Raw genomic sequence first — 18606 nt, 5'->3', positions numbered from 1 at the left:
ATATCCCTGCAACCAGAAGGGTCCAGTGAATGTAATGGATTATTGCTTTAAAAAATATCTGGCATAGTTGGAAGAAGTTACAGATGAAAATGAAATGTACAAATGGCAGTTTTAAAAAAAATCAATTTCAATATTTGTTTATTTCAACTGCTACTTTCTATAGGAAAAACTTGAAGGATCTACGCAAGTGACCCCTTGCTGAATTCAGGAGTGTGACTACTTTTCATAAATCTATAGCTTTCTGGTATCCACCATGGATTTCACGAACACTTCTACCACTAACTGGAAGGAGGATGAAATCACAAAAAATAGTTAAAATGGGCCATGTCCCAATAAAGTGCCAAATCAGTGATGAAATATCTGTTTTTATTCAATTTTTATTGTTGCTGGGAGGTTGGTGACTCTAGCACCGCAAACCCTTCATTGATTCCATTTGCAGGGAAGAAAAACAGATGCTTTCTTCTGCAGCACCTTTTCCTCATTTTCCCCAAAATGTAGCTGTAATTTGGCTAAATTCTCAGTCCCCTTCAGTGGAATCCATCAACACCTGATACCTTTATAATCCGCAGGATGTTGGAAAAATAGAAGCAAATTTGGCGTGGATACCTTACAGGGACACAAAGTTATGAGGGTGTAAGTGCGAACTACCCCAAATAGCCAAAGAAAAAGGCTTTTCACTGGGCGTTGGGGAGGGGGGCTAGCAGAGAAGGGGTTAAGAACCTTTGATCTACAGAAATTACTCCTTACAAAATTCCATATTTCTGCAACTTTTAGAATTGTCTACATTTCTCTATTGTCTGTATTTTTGTTTTTAGATGTTTCAGCAGAAATGTTGTATTATGTAAAATTCAAGGCTTAAAGCAAACAACTAAGAAAACCTCTGTGGATGTAGAACGCTAACCCAGTGCCAGACTGTAAAGACTGGCGTAGAACAAACCATAAGCACTATATGCTCAAAAGATTGTCAAGGGATGTGTTGCACACTGGTTCTGGCAGGACTGCCTTTGTCCTTCCCAATGCATGATGGTAAATGTACGCAAACACATCTTTTACTCACTGTAGCATGGTTGCTTGTATGATAAAATGAAGCCCAGTGTGTAGTCACCCTTGATATATGTTTCATACTTTGTGTTTTCAGAAGGGCAGATCTTGGTGAGGAGCTGGTCATGTTGTGCTTCTGCAAGCATGTAATGTTCTAATGAGTGAATCTAGTGTTTTTTTTCCCCTCTGGTCAAGGGAGCTCCGGGGCAGAAGTAATCCAAATGACTAGTATTGTTCCATGGAGTACCCACAGCACGGGGAACCTCATATACACTGTTTATCCTGCAACGTTCATGCACAAAGCAAACAGTAAAAAGCAAAAGTCCCTGAAAGCCCTAGATGGAAACTGTGAAAATGAATTTGCTCAGCTTAAAAACATCTAAACACTGATAACCACTAATTTTTACACTAACTAATCCCCATCTGCAGTTCACATCAAATTGAAACTGAAAACAGGGAAGACTAAGTGTATTTCAGAGTTTCTTTCACTTTTTTTTTTATAAATGTGCAGTATAAGGCTTTCTGAAAAAGATTAGATCATAATTATAGTGTATTTAGTATTGATTTCCTTTTTTTTTTACAGATGAAAGAAATGCTTTAAGAATGGAAGATGGAAAGGACATAAGGCTAATTTTAAAGGCATAGTTGGGCATTGAAACCTATTCCAAGAAGACCTGTTCATAATCAATAAAATATCTTAATCTACGCTCTCAAGCAACGTGAAAAAAAATACTTGACTCAAAAAGACTTTCCAGAGAGACACTAGGGAATAGAAAACTTTCTAAATGTACTAAAGCTCTCAAAGCAATTTTTATAGTATTATATAAGGAGCACATGAAGTCAGCATAGAAGAAAGACAATATTTATTTAATGTGACTTTGGTTCACAGAATGGAATGACTATAAATATTCTCAATGTGATAAAACATTCAGGGCCACAGGCCGTCTAAAGTTGCACAAGGTTGCCCACACAAGACTGAGAACATATAAATGTAAGGAATGTGGGCAGACATTCAATGAAAAGAGTCTTGACACCTGGAAGAAGTTATATGAATGTACTGAATGTCAGATTGCATGCAAAAGGACACCTGCTGATAGATCAGGCAAGTCCTGCTGAGGAAAACATATTCATAACAATGGAAAACTTGCAGTCACATCAGACTGTCCATACTGATGGGAACCCTTTTAAACTAACTGAATCTAATCCAGCATTCATTACAAAGGCAGAGCTAATAAGACAACAAAACATCCACATTGGGCAAAAATCATATGAATGTAGAGAATGTGACAAGGTATTCATTGCAAAGGCAAACCTAACGCACAGTCTGAAAACCCCCACTGGAGAGAAGCCTTATAAATGTACTGAATGTGAGAAGGCATTCATTAGCAAAGAGCTGTTGAAGCAACATCACAGATTCCACACTGGAGAGAAACCCTTTCATTGTAGTGAATGTGACAAGTCATTCGTTGCAAAGACAAACCTAATGCAACATCTGAAAATCCACACTGGAGAGAAGCCATATAAGTGTACTGAATGTGACAAGGCATTCATTAGCAAACAGCTGTTAAACCAACATCAAAGATTCCACACTGGAGAGAAGCCATATAAATGTACTGAATGTGACAAGGCATTCAGTGGCAAAAAGCAGTTAAAACAGCATCAGAGATTCCACACTGGAGAGAAACCCTTTTGTTGTAGTGAATGTGACATGTCATTCGCTGCAAAGACAAATCTAAAGCAACATCTAAAAACCCACACGGGGGAGAAACCATTTAAATGTACAGAATGTAACAAGACATTTGTTGGAAAGACCTCTCTAATGCGACACTTGAAAATGCATACTGAAGAGAAGCCATATAAATGTACTGAATGTGACAAGGCATTCGTTGAAAAGGAATCCCTAATGCGACATCTGAAAATCCACACTGGAGAGAAACCATATAAATGTACAGAATGTAACAAGCCATTCATTACAAAAAAAGAGTTAATGAAACATCATGCAGTCCACACAGGGGAGAAACCACATAAATGTACTGAATGTTACAAGGGATTCTTTACAAAAGGAGAGCTAAATCAACATTATGCAATCCACATTGGGGAGAAACCTTATTTATGTGCTGAATGTGACAAGGCATTCGTTACAAAAGCGCTGTTAAAGCACCATCAGAAAATCCACACTGGGGAGAAACCCTATGGTTGTAGTGAATGTGAGAAGGCATTCATTAATAACGGAGAACTAATACGACATCAGAGAGTCCACACTGGAGAGAAACCATATGAATGCACGGAATGTAACAAGGCGTTCAATACACGTGAATCCCTAATACGACATCAGAGATTGCACACTGGTGAGAAACCATATACATGCACTGAATGTGACAAGGCATTCACTACTAAGGAAGCCCTTATTGTACATCATTATTTCCATACTGGGGAGAAACCTTATAAATGCACTGAATGTGACGGGGCATTCTTTACAGAAAGATATCTCTTGCAACATCAGAAAATCCACACCGGGGAGAAACCATATATTTGTATTGAATGTGACAAGTCATTCATTGCAAAAAACTATCTCTTACAACATCAGAAAATCCACACCGGGGAGAAACCATATGGTTGTAGTGAATGTGAGAAAGCATTCTTTAGAAAAGGCCATCTCTTGCGACATCAGAAACTCCACTCTGGAGAGAAACCATATGGTTGTAGTGAATGTGGGAAGGCATTTGTTACAAAAGGGGAATTAAAGCAACACCAAAAAACTCACACTGGAGAGAAACCATATGATTGCGCTGAGTGTGGAAAGGCATTCACTACAAAGCACACGCTTATACTACATCAGAAGAGACACACTGGAAATAAACCATATGGTTGTAGTGAATGTGAGAAGGCATTTATCACAAAACAGCGGTTAATGGAGCATCAGGAAACCCACACCGGGAAGAAATATCAATGCAATGAATGTGACAAGGCATTTTTTGCAAAGGGAAGTCTAATGCGACACCAGAAAATCCACTCTGGAGAGACACCATATAAATGTACTGAATGTGATAAGGCATACACTATAAAGTACCAACTAGAACATCATCGGGAAATCCATACTGGGAAGAAACCCTATGGATGTAGTGTGTGTGACAAAACATTCTTTAGAAAACAGCACTTAATGGTACATCAGAATACCCACACTGGAGAGAAACCATATGAATGCACTGAATGTGACAAGGCATACAGTAGAAAACACCACTTGGGGGAACATCAGAAAACCCACACAGGGGAGAGACCATATGAATGCACTGAATGTGGCAAGGCATTTAGGAGAAAGACACACCTAATGAAACATCTGAAAGTCCACATATGAAAGACACCATATGAATGTACTGAATGTGGAAAAGCATTCGCTCTAAAGCACATGCTAGTACAACATCAGAAAATCCACACTGGAGAGAAACCATATGAATGCGCTGTATGTGACAAGTTATTCACTCTAAAGCACATGCTAATACGACATTGGAAAATCCACCCTAGAGAGAAACATTATGGTTGTAGTGATTGTGAGAAGGGGTTTCTTTCAAAGGACTGCCTAATGCTACATCTGAAAGTCCACGCTGGGGAGAAACAATATGAATACACTTGATGTGACAAGGCATTTGTTGCAAAGAACATCCTAATGCAGCATCATTAAGTCCACACTGGACAATTACCCTTGGAATGAACTGAATAGGACAAGGCATTCACTTTAAAGCACCTATTAGTACTATATCAGAGAATCCACATGGGAAGTAATCATATGCTTGTAATTGGTTTGACAAGACATTCATTAGAAAAACACTTACTGCAACATCAGAGAACCCACACAGGAGACAGACCATGGGAATTCACACCGGGGCAAATTATATCAATGTACTCAATCCAACACACTATTTATTGAAAAGTGAAGACCATTTTTACATTGATAGGTTCATACAGGGTGGAAACCATACCACTGATCAGAATGAGACAATGCATTCATAACAAAGAGAGCTCCAATGTGCCGTCGAAAGTAGAATGTAACAAGTCATTTATTCACAAAAAGGAAGACTGTTTTCTCATCTGAGATTTTCCACCGGGAGAAGCCACATCAGTGTACTGAATGTGACGAGGCATACAGTACAAAGACTGGACTACTATATAATTTGAAATCTGGCAATGGTGAGAACCCAGATATACTCAATGTGAAAAGAAGTTCATCACAAACTCATCACTAAATAAACATTTGAATCTCTATAAAAGTGAGGAATCATGTGAACGCACGGAGTGTGACAAGGCATTTAGTAGAAAGGATAAGCTAATGCAATAGCAGATATCCAACGCTGGAGAGAAACCATATCAATGTTTCTAATGTGATAAAGATTTCATTACAAAAAGAAATGTACTGGTACACCAGAATGTCCAAACCACAGAGAGACAATATGAATGTTATTGAATGTGACAAGGCTCAGAGAGTCCACAGTTGTTAGAAAACATGAATTTTCAGACTTTGACAAGACATTCATTAGGTAGGAATGTAAAGTGAAAGTTCACACCTTACAGAAACCACAAGAATGAACTGAACGTAAGAAAGTGTTTACTACAAATTGCACTCTAGTGGGTTACCTCATATCACACAATATATGAAGGGTAGAGTGACCAAATTACCGAAACTGAAAACTTAGACATGCCAAAGACATATAAGTAGAAATAACAGTTTTGCAGTTACCAAGGTGCACAGACTGTCTTAATTGACAGCACTCGTCAGCATAGAAATCAAAGTAATGAGGGTGTATTGGGAATTAAATGCAGCTTTTATACTCAGTATTATATGTCATTCAAATTGCTATCTGTTTGAGCCTTCTAACTGATTCTGCACTGGGGCGGAGAGAAAAGTATGAATGTAACCCCCTGAAACCAGAACAGACTACATTTTGAAAATCTGTCAGGACAGATAGTTAAACAACAGGACTTTCTCAGCAAATATGGAACATCTGGTCAGCCTGTGTGGTGTTACAAAAAGAGTAAGCTTTCCTATTCAGCATGTATTTGTTCTTCCGTACTTGACTAACTTGAATTTGAACTGACCGTTAAATTGTGTGATTTATGTTTTTGTTCAGTGACAGGCACCACATAGACTAAAAAAAGGTTGTGTTAAGCCCTTGTAAAAAAAATGTTGCTGTCCATGTGCACAAGGTGTTATGGAAAGTGTGAAAGTAGTTGAAGCCACACATAATATTGGTCTTGAATCCACAATTTTAGATAGACTACATTCCCAAAGATCAGAGGATCAATAAGACACCACTGACCCATCCTCTGGTCATGGGTAATTGTTCTATGATTGTAGATGAGTTTCACAAGGTTCCAGTTGAAATACTAGTACAACAAAATGATTTTCCACTTTATGTCTGATTGTTAAGGCAGAAAATTGTCACGTTCCTATAGTGCCTCTCGGTTGTATGAATCCCTGTGGTGCATAATGTGCAAAGAGGTTCTATCCGCCCACTCTCCAGGGTCCTATCCTCCACCTGTGCTCCAAGCACCTAACATTCACCTGTAAATAGTCGTTTCAACCCTCAACTGTACATAAGGATTTCAGCTTCCACTCATGGTTTTATCCTCCACCTTTACCCAGGGGTTCCGGAGTTTCCACTATCCACCTGCTTGGAGTCTTAGCCTGCACCTTTGCATACGGTTGTAACCTCCAGCTCTGCATAGTGGTTATAACTGCCAACTATACACAGGAGGTCTAGCTTCCACCTGTTCATGTGGGCGCTACCTCTTTTTCTACATGGAAACCAACTTCCACCTGTGCTCAGAGGCTCCACCCTTGACTGTATAGTTGCTTTATTTGCTCTCCCCATTTACTTTTTTGGTTAAACTCCACAAAATCTTAATAAAACCATATTAATGGAAAAACACTTTATATTGGCAATTTTAAACACATAGTACAGGAGTTGAGGTAACTGTGAAGTTGAGTGTGCAGGAAGGAGCCTGTGCAATCAACAATTAATATATCAGTATCCGTGTACATGCAATGATGCTCTCCTACAGGTGAGGCAGTTGTGATTACTGACACCGTAGGAATGTTCATCGGGCACTCTGAATGATCAGGCAAGAGAAAAGTGCACATCTAGCCCCTATAATTTTCCCAGATGTCGCAAGCCTTCTCAAATTCCATAGTACAGTTTGACCAACCAGAGGATCCGATCTAGCAGTGCAGTTTGATCCATAACAAATTGAACTCCTAATGAAGGGAGATTACTTTGCAGGTGAGCTCCAGGGTACAGAACATCTGAGTGCCTAGAGGAGTGAAGAACTGGGATGCCTGGACAACCCAAGATTCACTCTTTCTACATGTACCTATGCTTAGGCGCTTCACTCTATCAGCTCAGATTCTCTGTCAGCATACATGACTTTCAGTGTATAGCGCTCTGAAAACTTTGATCTGAAATTGCATTTGTTTATGATATTGATTCTTGGAAACTCTCAAGCCATTTTGATTGCATTTTTATTAATTTGTATTTTCTTAGAAGATTATTATGTTTTTTTGTATTGAAGTTTATCAACCAATGCCTGCATCTTTCAGGGGTGACCGTGCCCTTAGAAGCAGAAATAAGCTAAATAACGAGGTACAGTAACTAGTCTTCTTCCGCCTGGGCTGGTCTTAAATATAAGTGCCTTAATGTCAAAGTTCACAGAGTAATTTCTGTTGATAGTTGTCTGAGCAGACCTCAGCACAATATTGCTGGAATAACCAGAACAAAGCACACCAAATGCTGCACAGCACTGCATAGAGAGTCTAGTGATTCACTTAATAATCCAGTCTTTAAACGCAAACAAAATGTATTAACGCTTTTTTAACTATCTTTTTAAATGTTTTAAAAATATTAACTCTGAACTAGCGCCTTTTTATATTTAGAACGCTTCTTTCTCTTAATGTTGCAATGCACGCGCACTTTACCTTTGCAAGAATCATGTGTTCAAATTATGCTGTAATACTTTTTTATGTGCTTTTATGGCCATAAAGGCCGAAATAAAGAATTTTTTAATTGATTTGGATTCACTTAATATTACAGGTAGCTTCTAAGGTCACAGAGGAAGTCAAATCCAGGAGGATAGGGTTATCATTAATAGGTAGAGAGAAACATTTTTACAGGCAATAGCTTTGTGTACATGTTAACCAGTGGCGACACTCATAAGTAATGATTGGGACGAAGAAGGCAGTGGAAATAGCAATGATGCCGGAGGCTCTTTATACATTCTGGGCCCTGACTGTGCATTTCACAAGCATCATTGTTCCAGGTGTGTCTACCATCCATCTGCTGGATTCACGCATGCTTCTCCTCTTTAGTAACCAGGAGGGCAGGAAAGAGGCGATGGATAAGACATTAACAGTCAGTCCCCTGATAGAAAGTCTAGTTGAAATAATGGATGGAACAGATTTACTTGTTGAAAGAATGAAGAAGAGAGGCCAGTTCTTGTTTCATAAGATTGTGTCATGGTCTTGTGTAGAAAATGGGTTCAGTCACGTCAGAATAAGAACGTAAAGCCTGGGTAGTGCCGTTCTGATGCGAATCGATAAGGCAGGCGTACTGGCCGTGATCTGCAGTAACATGAAGGAGCTCAAGATGGATAAAGGAATTCTACCAAAGACAGATAGTGTATTAGGATATAATGCACTTGTAACAAGGATGGAATATCCATTGTCCAAAATCAATCGGGGGTTTGTTGAGCACGCTACTCACCCGTGAGGGTCTCAATGTGCTCTAGTAGCCGAAGAGCCACGTCTTGAGGTCCTTCCTAAAGGTGTTCAGGGAGGGGGCGAGTCTGAAGTCTGCCGGGAGTTCGTTCCAGGTTTTGGCCGCAATGTGAGAGAAGGATCTTCCACCTGCTTTGGCTCTGCGGATGCGTGAGGTTTTGGCCAGTGCGAGGATGGAAGATCGGGGTATTTAGGTCCAGTGTTGTGCAGGTATTTGTAGGCGTGGGTGAGGATTTTGAAGGTGGCTCTTTTCTCCATGAGGGGCCAGTGGAGTGTTCAAAGGTGTTGGCTGATGTGTTTGTGCCGGGGAATGCCGAGGACGAGTCGGGCGGGTTTAAATCAGATCCTTAGATGGATGCTCTCACCTGCCATGTAGTCTCTTGACGATCTCTCACCTAGCACGGTCAAGGAAGGGGCAGAAACAGTGATCACAATTTTTTTTACACCATGTACCTACAGTGGATGCCATCTTCTAGGTCCTTTTTTGGCAATCTGGGGCTAGGCATGGTAAGCCTAGGGGCTGCGAGCAATGATCATAGTACATTACAACATGAGTGTTAGGTGAAAATTTTATTAGAATAATTGTGCTTAATATAGACTTGGTTTGGTTACCATAACTTTTCCACATTACTGAGAAATGCTGGCTTATAGGTCGTGGATGAGCAATGTCTTCATTCTTTCAGAAAAGGTTCACAATTCAGTCTCGCCCATGGTCTGTTTCTGTATGTGCAAAGTTTAATTTCTCCAGCTTGCTTGATTGAAAGGATGCATTTGAAATATTGCTAGGTTATTCAGCTAGGCCGCGGTTGCTATGTCCGTTGTTGTGGCTGTGTAGAATAGTCCACTGTATTACAAGTATGATTTCCTTCATGTAACAAATCATGTGATTAATGAAAATGTTTTTGAAGTTTTTGTTTGAGGTGATTTAGAAACTAATAGTTTGACTGGTTTGCTGTGCAAGTAGCATTTCAGTTCCACTTCTATCTGTGGTGGCATGCAGTTGAATCAATGTACTTCATTGTCCAAAACATTATAGAGGATTAGTCAATGTGATATTTGTACCAGATTTCCCTTGATTTAGGGATTTTCTATTCTTCTAAATATTTTGCTTGTTCAGCTTTGTTGGGTTCTGTTATGTTTATATTGAATTGGTTTCTAATTCTAACTGTCTTTTTACTTTCTGTAATGATAATTTTGATATTTGAATAAATCTACAAAATTGAGTTTGAACAGACTTGCCTGAGTCTTTGAGTACCGGTGTTTAGACGAAAAAGTCCATCGCATGGTGACGGACTTGTTCTCCTGCACTGAGTGATTAGCTGCAAATTTACCATGATTTTTGGTCATAAATATGCACAATGACTTAGGCCTGTTTCACAGATTGCGGTCTTCTTAGACCGGGGATGGCACCCAAAGTGTTAACATTGTTTGGTGAAAGGCTATTGCCTTCAGCAGGAGTTAAGTAGCATGAACACGATGGTGGTAGCATACAGTGACCATGATCAATAGTGTGACCAGTCCTCGTTTCCTAGATCATGAGAATGGGGCCTACTGTCCCACGCAGATAAAAGTTCCGCTGCAGTGTGCTTAATTCACCCTTCAATCAATCAAACATTTATAAAGTGTGGCAAATCACTGGTGAGGGTCTTGAGGTTCTGGAGCTGTTTGCTATTGCATGGAGGTTTGATCATTCAAACATCTAGATCTTTACTTCTCTATTGAATTCCTGGAGCAACAATGCAGTACTGAGGTGCAAGGAGAGGTTGTTCCAAGCCTTGGCTGCCATGTGTGAGAAAGAGCGTCCTCTGCTATTGGCTTGATGATCTGTGGGGTGTCTGCGAGGGAGATGGAAGCTGCTTGAAGCTGTTTGATTGGTTTGTCGACTGTCAGGCATTTATTGATGTATGCTGGTCCTTGAATTAGCATCTCTCCTGAATGGGGAGGCAGTGTAGTTTCTTGAAATTTGGTGTGATATGGGTCCTTCTGAAGAGGTCAAGTTTGAATCTTGCTGCTGAGTTCTGTATTGTCTGGAGTCTCATTAGGAGGCGTGCAGTGATTCCTAGGTGGCTTGTGATGAGTGCTTGCGTGATGGTCCTTCAGGAGTTAAGTGGAAGTCACCTGGAGATCTTGCGGAGTATGCATAGCATGTGGAAGCATACGGCTGAGATTGTGTTCTCCATGGATAGTTTGCTATCCTGGATTATGCCGAGGTTGCACACTTGATTTGTTCGGTCGGGGTCTGTAACGAGCTGCGCAGGCCACCATTTGTCAGTCCATGACAAGGTGGTGTTCCCAAACATGAGGACTTCCTTTTTTTCGATGTTGAGTTTGAGACAGTTGTCTTTCATGAAGTCCACAATGTTCATCATGCATCTGTGAAGTTAGCTTTAGTGTTGGAGGGATATTTGGATAGTGAGAGGATGAGCTGTGTGTCGTCGGCCTTGCCCTTGGCCTAAAGCTTGTGATTAGTAGCTCTGTGTATTGCGTCTGTGTTTCATGTGGGCGCACTGGGAAGTGTGTGTGCCTGTCAGTTGCACAGTTCATGTAAGCCTGTGTTGTGTTTTGCATGTATTGTGCCTGTGGGTAGTACAAAAGAGGGAAGCCTGTGGGTTCCATATTGGAATCCAAGGGCCTTTGAAGAGGCTTGAGGAGGAACCCCCAGATGATTTATGGTTTGCGCCATTTTTGAGAGCTGAGCGGGACACACACTGGAGGAAGGAAGAGTCAAGCTATTATACACTTTTCAAAAGGGCTGTTTGATTTTGAAGGAGGTCACTGGTCAGATGGGCCTGGGCATACCTCAGAAAGGGGATGGGGCTGGTAGCATCTCTGGCATCCACACCTGTCCACTTAAACTCTGGAGTGCTGAATGTTTCGAGGAGCTTCTGTATCACAGCAGAAGCAGGTAAGACTGATCGTTAGGCAGCAGAGCCCAGGGAAAACGCGCCCTACTTCATGCAGCGCTAGAAAAAAATCTGCCTGATTCACAAACTGCCCTTTATGGTATGTTTTGTGATAATAGAAAATGTACGAAAAAATGCAATTAACAACTACGGTTGAGGTTTTATGACTCTGCACTACCAATGCTTCTGTGTGTGGAGTTCTTCCCCCCTTCCCAATCTGCAGAGCCTGCGCACACGTAAGTTTAGAATTTAGTAGTATGTGGGAGGGACACGTGGGAGTGTGAAGGACAAGATGCAGACTTACTCCTTAAGGGAATTGGGTTAAGGAGAAGGGCTGTGTGTGAATTGTTTGTGTGTGGTTTATTTGACATTGTTCATATGTAAATGATGCTTTTGTCATGAAAGCGAGTATTTGGCTGGACATTCATGTATTGTACTTACGCATTTTGAGTCTTGAGCCTGTGAACACCTTGAACCCACTCATGTTACCACTGAGAATTAAGTGCTGAGGGGTACGTGACCCAGTTGCTCAGGACTACTATTTGGTCGGACCCTAGGACATCAGAAGTAAAGGGCCTCAGCTACTAGAGTTAGGCCCAGTAACCCCTGCTTGCCCCATGGCCTCTGACAAATGGATGCCCCTTTTCCTGTGAATCGACCCTTCTTAAAGATTAATGAGGTTGGAGCTACAACACATGCTAGGTATGTTCTTAGGATGACTGAGTCCATGATCTGAGTACAGTAAAACATGTACCTATTTATGAAGGCTGCCTTTCTCCCCTAAGCCCTGTTCACAGGATCTATGGCCAGGCATGGTCAGGGAAAGGGCTGAGAGCAATTGTTAGAGCAATGGGGACAGTACATTACAACATGTACCTAAGTAAGATGAATGCAAACCCCTCCTAGGTCCTCTAGTGGAGGTCGTCACTGGGCATTATCAATGGAGCGGCTTCGGCAGTAATAAAATGGATGCCACCAGCTTCCAAGTCCTCTTGACAATCTGTTGCTAGGCTTGGTAAAGGGCGGGCGGGTGGCAATGATCACTCTTCGTAGCTCCCACACTGCTCACACAACAATCCAAAGGTTTATGGCAGTGATGGAGGCTTGGATGAAGGTTTTACTCTGTGCCTCCTATCCCAAGCACAAAATACAAGGCTAGCAAGTATTTGTTTTACTCTTAGTCCTGTTTTTCACACAGCTTTCTTGTGGCAATAGAAGGTGCTCCCCAGCCCCTCCCTCACACCTCATCTCTCACCCCAGCAAGAATTCAGAGTGGGGAAGTAAAGAGAAGTTCTTGGATCAGTGTCTTCCAGCTCTCTGCTCTACTGGCCTTCCTTGAGGTCTGCCTTGCAAGGGATGGAGAAATGTCCCTACCCAGTCCAATTTGAAGATAGTGTTTGCCCCAAATGAACGAGCAGAGCCATAAATATACACCGTAGCCTGGCTCAAGAATCCATAGGCTTTGAGTAATGGACACCCTTCTACTTGGGCGAGGTTTCCTGAATTTATATACATTTGCATTTGTATGTAGGCAGGTATGAATGAAGTAGGTCTACCAGAAATACTGTGGGTAGCATCATAGAAGCGCTCTGGGTTATAGGGAGCAGAATGGTTACATAGACTAGAGGTAAAAAAAAATGTAATGACTGAGACAATGTAATTTAAATACTATACGCAGACGTATTGCACATTTTACAAACCAATCAATATAAATGGCTCGCACTAAATCAGGGTGAATTCCATTCCATTGTTAATAGCTCGTATATGCATTACAGAAATTTAGACATGGCATGGGGTGCTGTGGAGGCAGATTTATTGTGTTTTATCATTCATAGCTTAAAGAGGAGGCAACATTGAGATGTGAGGGCTGTTCACCCAGTACGACGTGGGAAGGTGACACTGTCAGTGTGAAGTAAGTTAAGCACTAGTCCAATTCTCAGTGGTACAAGTGAAGTGCAGACAGAGAATGGACATGCTCAGTGTTAGCAATTGAGTGTAGGGGGAGTAAGAATAAACAAGGTCAGTGATGACCATATGAGTTGCTTACCTTCTGTACTGCCTTTTCTGTCCATCTAATCACAGATTCCTCCCCTTGTGAATTTCCCTTGGTGCCTGACTGGATCTGGACACGTTTGATAGCAATTCACTCGCCTATCGGTAGGTGGCGTTGTGTAACTCTGTGTTTGGTCCGTCCTGCCCTGAACCGCACCACCTTCATGCACTGACGTCAGTTTTCTTCTCATCTCTGTCCACAACGTTGATCGCTGAGCCATAGAAATCTGAAAATTCCATTGTAAAGATCTCTAGATTGATATCTTATTGTGCTCACCTACCTGTCCTCCTGATCACGCCACAAACCGCACTGCTCCCCGGTCCACCACGGGGTTGCTTGCTTGTGTGGAGGGAGTATCCTGTCACAGATTCTTTTTTCCTCACTTACGGGCAGGAGACTGGAGGGGGAGGAGCCACACTTTCCTATTTAACACACATGCCAGACTCTTGGTGCAGCGGACGTGCGCAGGCAGCAAGGCAAGCGTGTGTGTATGTTTAACTGTTCTAAAGGCTTTTAAAGTGTTTTTAACTACTTTTTAACACAAAATAGCTCTTTTAAACTTGTGCTCACCTAACTGTTCTCCTGATCATGCCACAAGCTGCACGGCTCCCAGGTCCATCACGGGTTTTCCCGCTTGTGTTGAAGGAGTATCCGGCCACAGATTATTTTTCCCTCACTTCCGGACAGGAGCCTGCAGGGGGCGGAGCCTCACTTTCCTATTTAACACGCATGTCAGAGTCTCCGCCAAGCGGACATGCCGGCAGCGTGCCAAAGGCAAGCCCGTCTGTGCCCTTCCATGTCCGACCGGGGCCAGGGGCCGCAACCCCTGCCCGTTCCCAGACTCAAATCAAATCATATCAAATATAACTTCATTCAGTTGTTTAAAAGCAATCATAAAAGAATACATAAACATAATTTCATTTCAATTCATTACAATCACAATATCTCACTGTAGTACAAAAAGTTCATTGATGGCGAGATTCCATTGGAGGAATCCTTTTCAGAGTGTGCTCTATAATCATGGTTTTTCTACTATACATCACTCTTTTCAGAAACACTGTAATTGTTGCAACACATCTTGGTTGTCCAAGTATTGAATACTTAACATAGCCGAACGGCATTGTCGATGGCCCATCTCTCTCAATAGTGTCAATAAAACACTACGCCTAAGTGAACTGTAAAATGTACAAAATAGAAGAGCATGCATGGTACTTTGGGGGGACACGTCGTCACAGGGACAGGGTTGTAAATCATTTGACTAGTCATTTAATGTCGGAAAGCTAACCAGTCTATGAAAAACTCCAAATCTAAAACGAGATAATAAAAATCTGTCATAGTTGCCAGGGACATAGCTCAAATCAGGTTGAATATTAAAAGTTGATAATAACAATTGATGCTGCAGGACAGTAGGTTTTCAAACCTCAGATGGTATTCTTAAGGAGTCCAAGAAGGACAGACCCTCCTTCTTCAAGTCCTTTCGTGAAATGGTTGAGATAGTGTTAGACGGACCGGGAGGGTCGGCCGAGGATACGGGGAGAGGTCTCCGGGGAGAGCCGTCTCCAGTGAATCGTACAGACAAGTAACTTCCCCCCCACAGACGGACACCACACAATGATAAAGTTCAACGATACTTTATAGACAATTCTTCAAGTACGGTAGAATGGTACAAGGAGGTCTGGACTCAGGGGTCCCCTCTATTCTGGTCTCTGTTTGGGAAAAGGGTAGCGGGACAGTCTTGTTACCAAAACGATGGAAAATAGCTCTCAATCCTCGAGCTCGGTGGTGTAGATGAACGGGCCGCGGCGGAGCCAGCAGGTCCCGAGATGGATAAGGCAGACGACGGTCCGCGGCAGAGCCAGCAGGTCCCGATGAAGGTGGTGGTTACAAACGGTCCGCGGCTACGCCAGCAGGTCCCGACGATGATGAAGGATAGGGTGGTTCCCAAAGCCGCGGCAGCGCCAGCAGGCAAGACGAGGGTGCACAAGACAGAGCTACGGCAGCGCCAGTAGTCCGTCAAGGATGAGTTCTTCTTTGCGTCTCTCGACTCCAAGATACAACTCCCGTCCTGCTCTGGAGCTGCCCCAGTTATAGGGCTGGTGTGCTTTGATGTCCGGACCCTCGCACTTGGAGGTCGGGAGGTCCGGGATGAGGGGGTTCAGACACCCAGCAGGGGGGTGGAGCCAGCGTCCGGGGAGGCGATGGGCGAGCGGCACTTGGCGGGTGAGAGCCATCGACACCTCCTGCTCCCATTGACTGACCAAGTAGCCCGCTCACCTCCTGGGTGGATGTTGGTGCCGGAATGTCTGAGGCCTGGCCAGGCCCAGGGTTGAGGTCGATCGGGGGCCAGGCGGCCTCGTGGTGGAGTGTCCAAGATGGCGCCCAGGATGGGCGCGCAGGCCGGTAGTGGGTCGGCCTACGGGGTCAACAGGTTCGAGTGTAGGGGTCCCTGCGGGGACGGTGGACGTGCAATGGTGGTGTGTGGTACTTGCGTGGCTGGTTCGGGCCTGGTTGGGCCGGGGGAGAGCGGCCCTTCATGTGGCCTGTCCAACATGCGTCCCCCCCAGCTGAAGGCGGGGAGAGTTACCCGTTCTCTTGGGGACTCTTCGCGTCGAGGCGGAAGAACCGGGACAGGCCATCTGCGTTGGCGTGATCGGGCCCAGGCCGATGTTCAACTGTGAAGTCCATCCCTTGTAGGGAGATGGACCAGCGTAGTAACTTCGGGTTTTCCCCCCGCATCTGCATCAGCCACTGCAGGGGTCGGTGGTCGGTCTGTACCCGAAAGGGTGTGCCAAAAAGGTAGGGCCGGAGCTTCTTGAGGGCCCATACCACCGCGAAGGCCTCCCTCTCTATGGTGCTCCAGCGTTGTTCCCGTGGTAGGAGTCGCCGGCTGATGAAGGCCACCGGCTGGTCATGGCCTTCGGTGTTCACTTGGGACAGGACTGCCCCAATGCCATGGTCGGAGGCATCCGTCTGGACGATGAACTCCCGGCTGTAGTCGGGGGCCTGGAGCACAGGGGCGGAGCACATGGCGGCTTTCAATTGTTCAAATGCAGCTTGACACTCTGGGGTCCAGTTGACTTTCTGGGGCTGATTTTTTGACGTGAGCTCTGTGAGGGGCCTCACGATAGTACCATAGTCTTTCACGAATCTTCGGTAATAGCCCGTGAGGCCCAGGAAGGCTCGTACCTCGGTCTGGGTAGTGGGGGGCTGCCAGGACTGGATGGCGGCAATTTTTAGCTGCAGAGGGGCCACCAGGCCGCTTCCCACCTGGTGCCCGAGGTAGGTTACAGACCCTTGCCCAATTTGACATTTGCTGGCCTTGATCGTGAGGCCAGCTTGCTGAAGGGCGTGCAGTACTGCTCGGAGGTGGTGGAGGTGCTCGGACCACTGGTTGCTGTATACAGCGATGTCGTCTAAGTAGGCGGCGCTGAATCCTTCGAGCCCCGCCAGGACCTGATTGACGAGCCGTTGGAATGTTGCTGGGGCATTCTTCATGCCGAAGGGCATGACTGTGAAATGGTAATGGCCATCGGGCGTGGAAAAGGCAGAACGTTCTTGTGCCCGGGGTGTGAGGCCGATTTGCCAGTAGCCCGCCGTCAGGTCGAAGATACTGAGGTAGCGGGCAGCTCCCATGCGGTCGATTAGTTCATCTGCCCGGGGGATGGGATGTGCGTCTGTCCTGGTGACCGCATTCAAGCCCCGGTAGTCGACGCAGAACCGGAGTTCTGGTGTGGTGCCGGGGGCAGCTGCTTTGGGGACCAGTACTACAGGGCTGGCCCAGGGGCTGTCTGAGGGCTCGATGACCCCGAGCGTGAGCATTTTGGCTACTTCCTCCTGGATGCAGGCCCGTACCCGATCTGGCACGCGGTAGGCCCGGTGGCGGATAGGGGGGCTGTCCCCCGTGTCCACATCGTGCGTACACCAGGAAGTGACCCCTGGGGTGAGGGAGAACAGGCTGGCGAATTGTGATAGGAGAACTTGGCACTCCTGGTGTTGCTCTCGGGTGAGGGCCTCTGAGAGTCGGACCCCATCTACGGAACCGTCTTTCTCCCGCGTTCGTAGGAGGTCCGGGAGGGGCTCGGAGTCCTCTTCAGCCCCATTGTCTGTGGCCATCAGGAGGCTGAGTTCTGTCCGTACAAAGTGCGGTTTCAGTCTGTTAGCGGGGAGGACCCGGAGGGGGTTCCGGGAAGATTCCAAGTCGATGAGATAGGTAGCCGGACCCTTGCGCTCGACCACCTTGAAGGGCCCTGTCCACTTGTCTTGTAGGGCGCAGGGTTCGGTGGGGGACATCACCCATACCTGTTGCCCAGGTTCAAACTCGATGGAGGAGGCATTCCGGTCATACCACCTTTTCATGTCCTCCTGACTGGCCTCTAGGTTGGCTTTTGCTAGTTCTCGGAATCGCCGGGTCTGGTTGCGGAGTGTTAGGAGGTAGCGGAACACATCTGGTGGGTTCTTTAGAGGGGGCATCTCCCAGCCTTCCTTAACTAGGCTGAGCGGCCCGCGCACGGGGTGTCCATACAGCAGTTCAAATGGGCTGAAGCCCAGGGACTTCTGGGGAACCTCTCGATATGCGAAGAGAAGGCACGGCAACAGTACATCCCACTGGCGACGGAGGGGCTCTTCCAACCCCCCGATCATCCCTTTGAGCGTGCGGTTGAACCGCTCAACGAGTCCGTTTCCTTGAGGGTGATAGGGGGTCGTGAACCGGTAGGTAACCCCGCACTGTTGCCAGAGAGATTTCATGTATTTCGAAATAAAGTTCGTGCCTCTGTCACTGACGACCTCCCGGGGGAAGCCCACCCGGGAGAAGATCCCCATCAGAGCCCGGCCGACTACCGGGG

The 18606-nt window shown here is 44.8% G+C and overlaps 1 protein-coding gene and 1 long non-coding RNA gene across 2 annotated transcripts in view; one reads left to right on the top strand and one right to left on the bottom strand.

Annotated features, from left to right (window-relative positions):
* Positions 1 to 18606, bottom strand: part of LOC144762098 (uncharacterized) — a 283904-nt gene that overhangs the window by 54214 nt on the left and 211084 nt on the right. The gene's annotated exons all lie outside the window — the stretch shown is intronic.
* On the top strand, positions 1638 to 8100 carry LOC144764102 (uncharacterized). Its single transcript, XM_078650269.1, has one exon. It carries the CDS (start codon positions 2057 to 2059, stop codon positions 4394 to 4396), a length of 2340 nt encoding a protein of 779 aa, XP_078506395.1. The 5' UTR covers positions 1638 to 2056; the 3' UTR covers positions 4397 to 8100.

Source organism: Lissotriton helveticus, chromosome 6 (genome assembly GCF_964261635.1).
Source record: "Lissotriton helveticus chromosome 6, aLisHel1.1, whole genome shotgun sequence".
In the NCBI taxonomy this organism is placed as follows: Eukaryota; Metazoa; Chordata; class Amphibia; order Caudata; family Salamandridae; genus Lissotriton; species Lissotriton helveticus.
The sequence above is the reverse complement of the archived record's forward strand: the minus strand, read 5'-3'. Positions and strand labels throughout refer to the sequence as shown.